Source organism: Coregonus lavaretus (genome assembly GCF_964263955.1).
Source record: "Coregonus lavaretus genome assembly, chromosome: 2".
NCBI lineage: Eukaryota > Metazoa > Chordata > Actinopteri > Salmoniformes > Salmonidae > Coregonus > Coregonus lavaretus.
This window is the reverse complement of record NC_139989.1, coordinates 9,590,003-9,602,015: the sequence shown is the minus strand read 5'-3', so window position 1 is coordinate 9,602,015 and position 12,013 is coordinate 9,590,003. Positions and strand designations below refer to the sequence as shown.

General features: G+C 43.4%; 1 protein-coding gene and 1 pseudogene across 3 annotated transcripts in view; one reads left to right on the top strand and one right to left on the bottom strand.

The window, feature by feature from the left end:
• Positions 1-133: 133 nt before the first annotated feature.
• Positions 134-12,013, bottom strand: part of LOC311144747 (meiotic recombination protein REC8 homolog) — a 26,469-nt pseudogene continuing 14,589 nt past the window's right edge. Inside the window, exons 2-18 of the transcript XR_014615209.1 lie at positions 9,697-9,765; positions 8,964-9,106; positions 8,240-8,315; positions 7,325-7,445; positions 6,966-7,041; positions 6,793-6,860; positions 6,475-6,553; positions 4,646-4,721; positions 4,269-4,485; positions 3,915-4,052; positions 3,576-3,648; positions 3,135-3,298; positions 2,518-2,569; positions 2,295-2,361; positions 1,773-1,886; positions 809-915; positions 134-684 (exon numbers count right to left, since the gene is read on the bottom strand). The product of XR_014615209.1 is annotated as a meiotic recombination protein REC8 homolog (transcript). The remainder of the gene's footprint in view (positions 685-808; positions 916-1,772; positions 1,887-2,294; positions 2,362-2,517; positions 2,570-3,134; positions 3,299-3,575; positions 3,649-3,914; positions 4,053-4,268; positions 4,486-4,645; positions 4,722-6,474; positions 6,554-6,792; positions 6,861-6,965; positions 7,042-7,324; positions 7,446-8,239; positions 8,316-8,963; positions 9,107-9,696; positions 9,766-12,013) is intronic.
• pdcd6 (programmed cell death 6) overlaps positions 10,776-12,013 on the top strand; it is a 14,465-nt gene continuing 13,227 nt past the window's right edge. Inside the window, exon 1 of one of the 2 annotated variants that reach the window (XM_084180874.1) lies at positions 10,776-10,972. In XM_084180874.1, the coding sequence (XP_084037000.1) occupies positions 10,866-10,972 (107 nt within the window). In that variant the 5' untranslated portion in view covers positions 10,776-10,865. The remainder of the gene's footprint in view (positions 10,973-12,013) is intronic. The other variant, XM_084180873.1, reaches the window with a different exon arrangement.

Genomic DNA, 12,013 nt, shown 5'->3' with positions numbered 1-12,013 from the left:
TTAGAATAAAAATATATCTGCTAAATATACAGTATTCAATATATTAATAATAAATACTCTCTTCAATAGATATTAATAATATAAATACCAAATTTGAATAAAAAGTTTCAATATTAACAGCTTTACCCTTCACTAATACAAACTCCTCAGTAATTGCACTTCTTATAAAAAGGTTTCACTTATAAAGGTTAGAATTTTTTTTTAGAAAAATGTTTTAAAAACTCCAAGAGGTCATCATTTTTGGGTGTGTGTTACAAAACAGTTTGAGGTGATGTTCTCATATGAAGGATATTTGGGACATGAACATTATTACTCTGTTATAAAAGTATGGCCATGTGTGTGTGGAGACCACTGCTTCACTTGGACTGAAATAGGTGCCGGTACTCATTTTGGGTGCCGGGTACTGTTTATAATTAGGTGCAGGAGCACCACAATACTTTTGAGCTAATATTCTATAAGAGGAACAGGAGCAAAAGCAGTAGAACATTTGAGGTGCCGGTACTCAGCTGCGGTGAACTCCTGTCCAAGTCAAGCACTGGTGGAGACATCCTCTGTGTTCCTCAGGCGTGCACGGCGCTGAGTGGTCCAGGGATGATGGTGATGGGGCTGTATGGTTCAGCCTGACATACAGCCAGCTCCCTAGCAGACACCAGTTCTGGACCAACACAACACAACACAACACAAACGTCACAACACAGAAAATACGTGCATGTTTGTTAGTTATGTAAAACAATATTGGAATGCATACATGCATATAGCGCCACAAGTGATATCTATTTTTCTCTGTTCTCTCTCTGTCAGCTCTCACCTAGCAGTTTGGTAAGCATGTGGGCTGCAGTTGTACGGTCCGCCTCCAGGGGCAACAGAGAGTGAAAGGTGACTTTCCCAAACCTCAGGAGGTATGAGGACACCACACTAAAAGGAGCAGAGGGAGATGATAGCCATGTGAAAAACACTGCCCAGAGTTTTACACAGTTAGAGAGAATAGATATAGAGAAGATAGAATAGATTGAGTAGTGCAGTACAGTAATGACTGAGTTAGAAGCTGTTGGCTGGGCTCCCTGCTTTTGCCATCAAACCCCTGCAACTTATCCAGAACGCTGCAGCCCGCCTGGTTTTCAACCTTCCCAAGTTCTCCCATGTCACCCCGCTCCTCCGCACACTCCACTGGCTTCCTGTCGAAGCTCGCATCCACTACAAGACCATGGTGCTTGTCTTCAGAGCAGCAAGAGGAACTGCCCCTCCCTACCTTTAGGCTATGCTCAAACTGTACACCCCAACCCGGGCTCTCCGTTCTGCCACCTCTGGTCTCTTGGCCGTCCCACCCATACAGGAGAGCAGCTCCTGTTCAGCCCAGTCCAGGCTCTTCTCTGTCCTGGCACCCCAATGGTGGAACCAGCTTCCCCCTGAAGCTAGAACAGCAGAGTCCCTCCCTGCCCATCTTCCGAAAGCACCTGAAACCCTTCCTCTTCAAAGATTATCTTATATACCTCGAAAAAATTCCTGAACCAACACAATTGCACTTGACCACCCCCCCACCTTCTAGCTCTGACTTTGCTGATAACTACTTTATTGAGGAATAATGTACTTACTATGCCTGTGATATGTGGTTGTCCCACCTAGCTATCTTAAGATGAATGCACTAACTGTAAGTCACTCTGGATAAGAGCGTCTGCTAAATGACTATAATGTAAATGTTAGAATATAATAGAGATCTAGAGAGAATGGATAGTAGTGCAGGGATGATAGATGGGTGACTAGTAATACTATACCTCAACAGGCCCTCGGCAGTGACCTCTCTGTCTGTCTCCTCTTCTCTGTCTGGTACAGCCACATGTACCTCTACTATAGCCTCCATAGGCACTGGGGCTTCTTCCATAGGAGACCTGCCGAGTAGAAGTCAGTATTAGTTTACAGTGGATAGAAATGAGCAGAGACTCTGAGCTATCCAACCAGGACCAAGATAACTACATATTGATACAAATATATCCTCTTATTTTCTCTCTATATACAGTACCAGTCAAAAGTTTGGACACACCTACTCATTCAAGTTTTATTTTTTATTTTTATTAAGAAGTGTGCAAAGCTGTCATCAAGGCAAAGGGTGGCTACTTTGAAGAATCTCAAATATAAAATATATTTTGATTTGTTAAACACTTTTTTGGTTACTACATGATTCCATATGTGTTATTTTATCGTTTTGATGTCTTCACTATTATTCTACAAAAAATAAAGAAAAACCCTTGAATGAGTAGGTGTGTCCAAACTTTTGACTGGTACTGTATATATCTCACCATCTGCTGACAGGGGTGATCTGCTCTAGTGATTTGTCCTCTTTGGACACGTCTAGAAGAACCTCGGCTGAAAACATAAGAACACAAACAGATATCAAAATGCAACAGTAAAGTGATTGTATGTACATTTCAATGGCGTCATCATAGAAGTAGAATCGCATTCTTGTTCTGTGGGCGTCATTTTATCATTTGAAGTAACTGTGACAGGGACACAATGTCTGACCTGATGCTTCAGATGGGGCTGCTCCTCCTGAATTCAGCAACTCTCGTGGGATCTGGGGATACAGGAGGAGAGAAAAGATAGATTAATCTAGACTTCAGACAATTCTGAACTGGCTGTATGCATGAAAAACGAAGCAGTATAGACTAGATGCTGTTATTCCAGGCTCTCTGAGATATTATTAACAGTATTCACTGTCCTTCTGTTCAACTCGTCCCTTGGGTACATTTGAATTCACCCACAAGTCTTTATTATGTAAACTAATGTTTCAAATGTCCTACACAAGTGTCCCCTGGCGGCATTGGTAATGTAGAAGAATATGGTGTCAAATCACCTGAGTTTATAATAATAATAATAATAATATGCCATTTAGCAGACGCTTTTATCCAAAGCGACTTACAGTCATGCGTGCATACATTTTTTGTGTATGGGTGGTCCCGGGGATCGAACCCACTACCTTAGCGTTACAAGCGCCGTGCTCTACCAGCTGAGCTACAGAGGACCACGGACACCGAATATGTTACAGCTTCTGTTGTATTGTTGTAAAATCCACTTCATCGATTGAGAGCTATAATGAAAACAAATGCAGAAAGCTACACAGCAAATATAGATTCGCTCACCTCTCGCATGCTAGAGTCCCTCCTCTTCCTCTCAATCTCTCTGTCCAGCTCGGAGCTGCCCTCCTCCTCCGTCTCCTCCCCTCTGCCTCTCTCCCTGGTGCGAGGGAGTGTGGTGAGGACGGCGCACTGTTTCCATAGCAACAGGAGGTCAGGGTGCAGGAGAGCTGCGTCGGGGGAAAAAGAGAGAGAAAAGACTCACAGTGAAATCATCATTATAACCTCATGGTGTGGCAGTTGTGAGGTGGCTCCGTTGGTTGGAGCAAGGTGCTGGCAAAATCAGCGTTATGGGTTTGATTCCTACATGGGGAACACACACTGTACTACTATATAAGAACAATGTGCTGCTTAGAACCAAAACATCTGCTAAATGACATATTACATTATTACTACCATCTACCCTGGTCTGATAGGACTATCTCAGGAGAGGAGTCATATACTCACAGCCAGAGGGGGCAAGGTAGAGCTCTACTGGGAGGATCTTCTTCTGGGAAGGGAGGTTAATCAGCACTTGAGACTGAGGAGGAGGCACACACAAAGCAATGAGAATACGAATATATCCTTATTTTCTTTGAAGTAATCACTGATGTGGGTGGTGTTCATTAGGCACCAAACGGAAGAAAATGCACTGAAACAGGGAGGGACTACCTGGACCTGTCCAATAAGAAATGTACATTTTTGTTTCCAGTGGCAAACCCTTTAAAATGTTACCGTTGCATGCCCTAATGAACACAACCCTGGTAAGATTAGTGAAGGCTAAGTAGTGGAAGGCTTGAGTCCTACCAGGGGCAGAGTCTCAGCCTTGGTGTCCTCGATCTGCACTCGCATGGTATCCTGGGAGATCTGCACCTGAGGGTCGGCGAAGATGAGCTGCCGTCTGCGACCCCGCCTCTTAGGAGGAGGAGCGTCTATATGGGGGAGCTGGGATGGAGAGAGGGATGAGAGAGGCAAGAAAAGAGAGGAAGAGACCAGATGGGAGGGTTATGGATGGATGAAACTGAGAGGAGCCTGTACACACCCACACATTTGGCAGGCGAAAATATTGTACAGAAATATCTTGGAGTTCATACGGAAGCTTTGGATTCGTGAGTCCTCATGATGAGTCACACACAGAACAGTGTGAACAGACACACACACCTCGCCACAGGAGCTCTCCGGCGCTTTCTCTGTCCCCCTCTCTGACTGACTCGCGGACTCCCCCTCTCTCTCAGAGGTGTCTGGGGCAGAGGGCATGGCCACCTGAGGAGGGGGGGTCATCTCCATGGGAACGACCTCTAACGGCACCTCCACAGGCAGGCCGGTCTCCTCGTCCAGCAGCCACACACTGTCCCCGCCCACCACCGACACCTTCAGCCTGGACACACACACACACATTGAAAGAAGAACAATACAACAAAGAGTACATTTTTAAAAAGACAGGGGAAGATAATAGAAGATCAAGGTGACCACTAGAACGTCAGCCCTGTCAGAAAACATGACATGATGACGCTGTACATTTTTTCCATATGACTTACTGGTCAATGGAGGTCATTCCTGGCTCCATGTCCCTGGTTCTCTCTCCCTCTCTCTCCCTTTCCCGCTCTTCCATCTCTGTACAATAAACACACACATACACACCAGTTTATGCAAACATATTTACTTACCTATTTCCCTTTCTATAACTTTCATTATCTGTCCATATGAGTCCTACTGTTTTACTAGAGCTCTGCTACCCAACCTGAACCCAACCTGAGCCCGACGGGCCCGACACTATACATCGGGTAGGGCCTGTTTTTTAATCAATTACTTGGCTAGGGGCAGGGCTAGCTAACGGCTAACTGCTCTTTTGCGTCTCGTCATTGAGCAGCCCAAGGTGGAGCCGTTGCTATGGATACTACACAGGTAGACTAGCAGCAGAGCACATGCAGCGCAGGGTAGTGATTGATGCGGTAAAAAGGCAAATCGAACTCGACCAACACAATATAATTGCCATGGAAACGCGTGGGGGAAAGGGCCGTGGGGGAAAGATCCCGAATATCCTCATTGCCCCCCAGCAAAATTATCCTACATTTAGGCTATTGCTTATATGTGTATTTCACACTTTGTTGAGGTAAATATCAGAGTATAATGCTTGTATGGATGTCAACCCCAATACATGTTCATGTCATCGTCACCAATCAATTGCATTACAGTTAAAAACGACTGACTACCACCACCGATTTCTATATGCTAGCTATGCTAACCAGCTCATACGAACAGGAGTTAGGTTTAGAAGAAGTGACTGCTAAATGCTGAAAAGTGACAACTTCTAAATGTTATACTTTGAAAACAGCCAAATATATCAAAATCGGACTTAAGTTACCACATTGTGGGCCTGTTACAATGCATAAATCATGACGGATTTGACGAATATCCACTTTGTTAGATCAGATTTGTTGAATGTGCACCAATCTGGTTAATGGACTGGTCTGCGTTATATCCCTGGGGCGGGCGGGTTTAGGGTCATGAAATATTGTGTGGATGAAGGGCTGGTGGGTGGCGGTCGGGTTGAAACAATACATTCAAAAAACATTATTGTGCAATTTATATCTATAGGCTACATTGATATTTTTATTTCTTAATTTTAGGGTATCTGGCATTTGTGCGTAAGCTCTGAGCCATATATAAATAAGATAGACCGGTCCATTAACCAGATATACAGTATATAGAGAGAGTTTGGCCAGGTTTTAGAACGGCCGCCATGTTACCACCCATACAGAACTTTATTCTTGAAATGTTGGTGATGTAACAATACAATCCATCCTCCGTTTTCTCCTATCACAGCCATTAAATAAGTCCATGCAACTTATTATGTGACTTGTTTTTACATTTTTACTCCTGAACTTATTTAGGTTTGCCATAACAAAGGGGTTGAATACTTATTGACTCAAGACATTTCAGCTTTTCATTTTGTATTAATTAGTAAAAATCTCAAAAAACATTATTCCACTTTGACATTATGGGGTATTGTGTGTAGGCCAGTGACAAAAAAAATCTAAATTTAATCCATTTTCAGGTTGTAACACAACAAAATGTGGAAAAAGTCAAGGGGTGTGAATACTTTCTGAAGGCACTGTGTAGTCGGGCGGATGCGGATGTATTATTAGCAATTGCGGGCAGGTGCAGGTGAACAAACCCGCTGAACCACGCACCACTAGCACAGGGAGGGGGAGGACAGACAGACCAGGAGCTAATGGATTCTAATGAAGGAAGTTATTTCTGATTTCGGGTTCGGACAGGGCCTTAAATTTAGCAGAAGCAATCGGGCCTGAACATCACAGGCATGTGTAAGGCTCTATTATTTACTCTCCCTCTCTTCTCTCACCGTCATGGAATTGGTCCTGCTGCTCCAGAAGCATGTCAATCTCTTTGCCAGTGGCTTCAGGAAGCTCAGCTCCTTCAAACTGACGGCGAGAAGGGCAGAGGGAGACCGAGAGAGAGTTCAACTTCAGGAACGATTGAGAGCTCAGGAAAGATCCTTTCGGATCCAAATTCCTTGTTGCGTTCACATGGTTAGATGTCTCTTAATAGGCAAAGTGAGTAACATTCTCAGTCTGATCCTAAATGACTGAGGTTTATAAATATACATAATAGCCTTTCTATGTGCTTTTATCAGTATATTACAACACTATATTCAGGTCACCTCAGCAGCAGCGATGACAAGCTGCTCCTTCTCTTTCAGGGTAATGGCATCAGGAGGGGAATTGAAACCTGAGAGAAAGCAACAGAGACAGAGAAAGAGAGAGGGCAAACATTAGTAATGCAGATTTGTTGCTGAGGATTTTCCATCCCAAATCAGACGTCACTCAGTCTCACCTCCGTCCTCTGATGCAGTTCCAGGACTGGTCCCTAGAGGGCGCTCTGGAGTCATGCTCTCCATCAGCTGCCATGGCTGGGAATGAACGAGACACACAGAGAGAGTGTTGTTAGAATGGTGTTCAATCAATAAATGCATTATCAACTCACAAGGGGACTCAATGAGGGTAAAGTTAAATTTGTGTCTTAAAGGCTTTTTGTGTGCTATTTTTACATAGGAATTAACTGTGGCTGTATCGGGGTTAGCTATGTCTGTAATTGAAGTTAGCTGTGGTTGTATGGGGGTTTCACATTTTTCTAGTGGCATACCGTTGAAAATGAGTTAACGAGGTAAAAATTGTGTAGAAATTATTGTATACCAGAGGGATCCTATATGGACTAGGCAGCAGGTGCTCAAAGCCCATCACCCCAAAGAAGGGGTCCTGTGCCCCCTCTGCCTTCTCCAGCAGGAACAGGGAGTCTGGGACATTTAGGGCTTGTCTGGGGAGGGAAAGGTGCTAATGTTATTACTACAACATGGCTACAAAATGGCTGTCATGCATCACACAGGCGACACTTTGGTGGTGAACGCCATTCAATGTACACAATGTACAGTACCTTTTGACCTAATGAAAAACAGTACATAAGTCCAATCCATTATCATTGTCAATATACACTGAGTGTACAAAACATTAGGAACACCTGCTATTTCCATGACATAGACTGACCGGGTGAATCCAGCTGAAAGCTATGATCCCTTATTGATGTCACTTGTTAAATCCACTTAAATCTTTTGTCATGCCCATTCACCCTCTGAATGACACAAATACTTAATCCATGTCTCAATTGTCTCAAGGCTTAAAAATCATTCTTTAACGTGTCTCCTCCCCTTCATCTACACTGATTGAAGTGCCTTTGAACAGGGTATGGTAGTAGGTGCCAGGCGCACCGGTGTGTCAAAAACTGCAACGCTACTGAGTTTTTCACACTCAACAGTTTCCCGTATGTATCAAGAATGATCCACCACCCAAAAGACATCCAGCCAACTAGACACAACTGTGGGAAGCATTGGAGTCAACATGGGCCAGCATCCCTGTGGAATGCTTTCGACACCTTGTAGTGTCCATGCCCCGACGAATTGAGGCTGTTCTGAGGACAAAAGGGGGTGCAACTCAATATTAGGAAGGTGTTCTTAATGTTTTGTACACTCAGTGTATGTGTGACAGTTATATCTTACGACTCAAGGGGACATGTGTGTATGGGACACACGGGTAACGGTGTGTGTGTTTTTTCACCTGTCAGGCTCGGCCATGTCAATGCGTGAGTGTCTCTCGGAGCGCACCAGGCGCTCCATGGTCTGCTGGATCTCCTCTGGAAGAGAGGAGAAAAAGTTTGCGGTGAGGTCATTTAACAGACACTCTTATCCAGAAGCAATTAGGGTTAAGTGCCTTGCTCAAGGGCACATCAACAGCTTTTTCACCTAGTCGGCTCGGGGATTCGAACCAGCAACCTTTCGGTTATTGGTCCAACGCTCTTAACTGCTAGGCTACCTGCCATGGCTATGGCATACATACATATATGTCTTCCTGACTGGACAGCTGTGGTTCTGAACACGTGGTTCTGTACAAGCGTGTGACCCTGAACATGATATGATCCTGGATCTGTGTATCTATTAGCATGATTTATGTCTGGCTGCTTAGGAGGCTATATCAGACTATCGAGTTGCCTGTTATGATAAGTGAGTATATCTGAGCGTAATCATTCATATCGACCTCTAGCAACAATGTGGTTGTATACTTTATTGTCTCAGGTCGTATCAATGAGCGTGTATGGATGGAGAGTAACTGTTAGGCTGCATTTCAGTTCAATCAGTGTCCTTGGTCCTGTAGCTTGCCTTGCCATTAGACCTGACATAGTGTCTCTGATTACCGGCCTGTATCGACAAGCATCTCTTTACATGGCGTTAATCTGTATGCCCTTCATTTGAACCTTTTCCCTCTCTCTCCCCTTCTCTCTCACCCAGAAGGAAACCACACTGGCGGTGGTAGACGATGACCACCCCATACTGCAGCTGGGAGGACAGGTAGAGGGAGAAGCGAGGCCGAGGGAGACCAGGGCAGAGCGGAGCCACCTGGACCGTCACGTAATCCATGATGTCCTCACTGCAAATACACCACCATAGCTACATGATTGATATCAGATCACTATCACATTCACAACTGATGTGTATGGCCATGGCACAACATAGGGACATGTTTCATCAGGACAGAACTTAGTCAGGGAGTGGCTGCCCCAGTATCTGTGCTTTAGAGATGTTGACATGTCTCCTCTCGTGTCTGCGGACGTAACGGGAGTAAATGAAGATAGTTGCTCAGCGAAACACCATATTTGGTGAGTAACAAATGTATTTTTACATTATAATGCTTGCAGCGCTGTCTAAATTTGAATCTGAGCTTCATGGGTGTTAGAGAGGTCCTCTGTAGCTCAGCTGGTAGAGCACGGTGCTTGTAACGGGACCACCTATACACAAAAATGTATGGGACCACCCATACACAAAAATGTATGCACGCATGACTGTAAGTCACTTTGGATAAAAGCGTCTGCTAAATGGCATATTATTATTATAGAGAGGAGACACTTCATACTCATAGTTGACATCTCTAATACAGAGATACTGGGGCAGGGACCATGGGTTGATCACTTGACATAATATTTTCCCTCAGACATAGAAAGGGAGAAGGATTATGGTTACCATGTCCGCCCAACGTTGACCCTCAGAAGCTCTCTGCGTGTTATCCTGATCCCTTTGGTGGCTGCCAACCTAAAACACAGAAACAAAACAGCATGACAATAACCAGAAACAGAAAGGTCTCTGATGATGATGGCATACTCACATTACATTGACCGAGATTCACAAGCTACAAAATATTAAACTCAGCCAAAGAGGATGCTAGCCTAGCTAACATTAGCTAGCTAATGTTAGAGAGCCACAACTCACCAAATGGTGGAAAAGCAGCCAGTGTGCCTCTGAAGAACATTTGGATAGTAAAACATCTTCCCTCAATTCATGCAGAAATATTGTTTCGCAATTTGGTGTCTAGAACCTGTGTGTAGAATGTAAAAAGATCAGATTGATCTTGATTAGATCAATAAAGGGTTGATGTTAGCTGCTAGCTAGCTAACGTTACAGGCAGATTCTCCTCAGAGAGCAGCGTTATCGAAATTCGCGCCAAATTTAGCTATATGATGACGTTTATGTTTTGACCAATCATGGATTGTGCAGTAGTCCAAAATAAAAGATAAACAGCAGAGCCATTTATATAGAAAATAAATACATGGCTCTGGTAAACATCTCAGTCGGTAACTTAGATACTATAGTAGCGGTAGAGTGTAGGCTGAAAAGCCTTATGTTTTAGTTCTAGCTAAGTGAAAATCATATTATGTTGGAAATCATTTCAATCTCAAACGTTTAATTAGGTCGCTACTTTTGATTACTTTTGATACTGCTGTTAGGGAGATTTCTCAAAGTTTAAAATAGCATGCAGTATGACTTTTTGTGGGTCTCCAGCAATAACGTAATTTAGAACTTCACACAACAAGAATGCATTGGTAAATCACTGGGCCGGGCAGAAGACCATTCAAAACGTGTGGAAGTGGGAAACAGACTTTTCACGCCACTTCGATACCGAAGTGACTTTTTACTACTCTCCTAACCTGCTACGAAAATCACCTTGTATCGAAGTGGCGTGAAAAGAGTGTGTGAGTCACCCCAAGGAGGTAGCCCTATGACGTTTCCACATTTTCTTCCGGGGAAGTGGTGAGTTAGATGCCACTCCTCTGCGTGAAGAATGTCAGTGTCAGATTGAAACGAGTACAGGGTACACTTCTTATTTTCATAGCACAAATTATAAAGCTTTTAAAATGGCATATCATACAGGTAGTCCGTATAGAGGCCAACCTCAACAACAACAATTCAACAGCGCAGCGCCGGCGCCGGATCAAGGTTTTCTTTGGAATATATTTCAGAGGTGAGTGGAAAGACGTCTTTCGTGGCTATCGAAATAACGGTACTCCGCATCGATTTGAGCTTCATTTTGAAAACTGCTGCCACAGCGCATAATAGGCAGGGATAATAATAGTATAGCAGTTTATGTTTATGTATGCATAAAAAGTTATTTTTTTCATAGTATTATAACCGTGGTTCGATGATTACATTTATTTGACAGACTGATTTTAATTTCTTAAAGAAAAACATAAAACATATCAGGATTTATTTTGCCTGTCAGTTTTGGCAACAACAAAAATGTTTTCCTATTTTACTCTTGCATATGACATTTTCCTACCACACACATACAAGGCCTTGTTGTTCAATTGTATTATATACAGTTAAACCAGTACAGGGAGTAGATTTGATCAATGTCAGTCATCTAGCTAATTAAAATAATCTAATAATTTACTGTCTATCTGTTTCTGTTGTGTTGGTCTGTTATTCTATGAAATTAGCTTTGAATACACTTTATTTTATAGGGACTGACAAGAGAGCAGACATGACAACTTACATAAACTTACAACTGACAATAGCTGGCAAAACGTTGTAGAAGAAGAGGGAAATTCCTCTTTCCCCTGGCGGTGATATTGACAAAGATGGTGGATAAATGAAGATGTCCCACTCATTACAGTTTCTGAAAAAATGGTCACTGTTCTGTTCCGGTCTGTTTAATGGGTGGCTCTCCCATAGTCACCAATGCGATAACAGCTGGGTCTGGTCTGCTTAGTTCATTGACTCTATATGAACCAGAAGAAAGGAGTGAGTGAGATGTCTCGCTTAATTTTAGTCCCTGGTATTGAGTTATGTAATACTGCAGAGGATCCATGGTACTCTGCTTTATCCCAACATTACAATTCTGCAGGCACACGCAACACCTTGTTGAATAATTTATAATGAGGCAAAACCTAGAAAACTTGGTCTTATCTGTCTATCTGTATTCCACCCACCCACACACTACACACTTCAGATGTGTCCCTAGCCTGTCACGGTTCAGACAGACGACCAGAGGACCACAATTGCG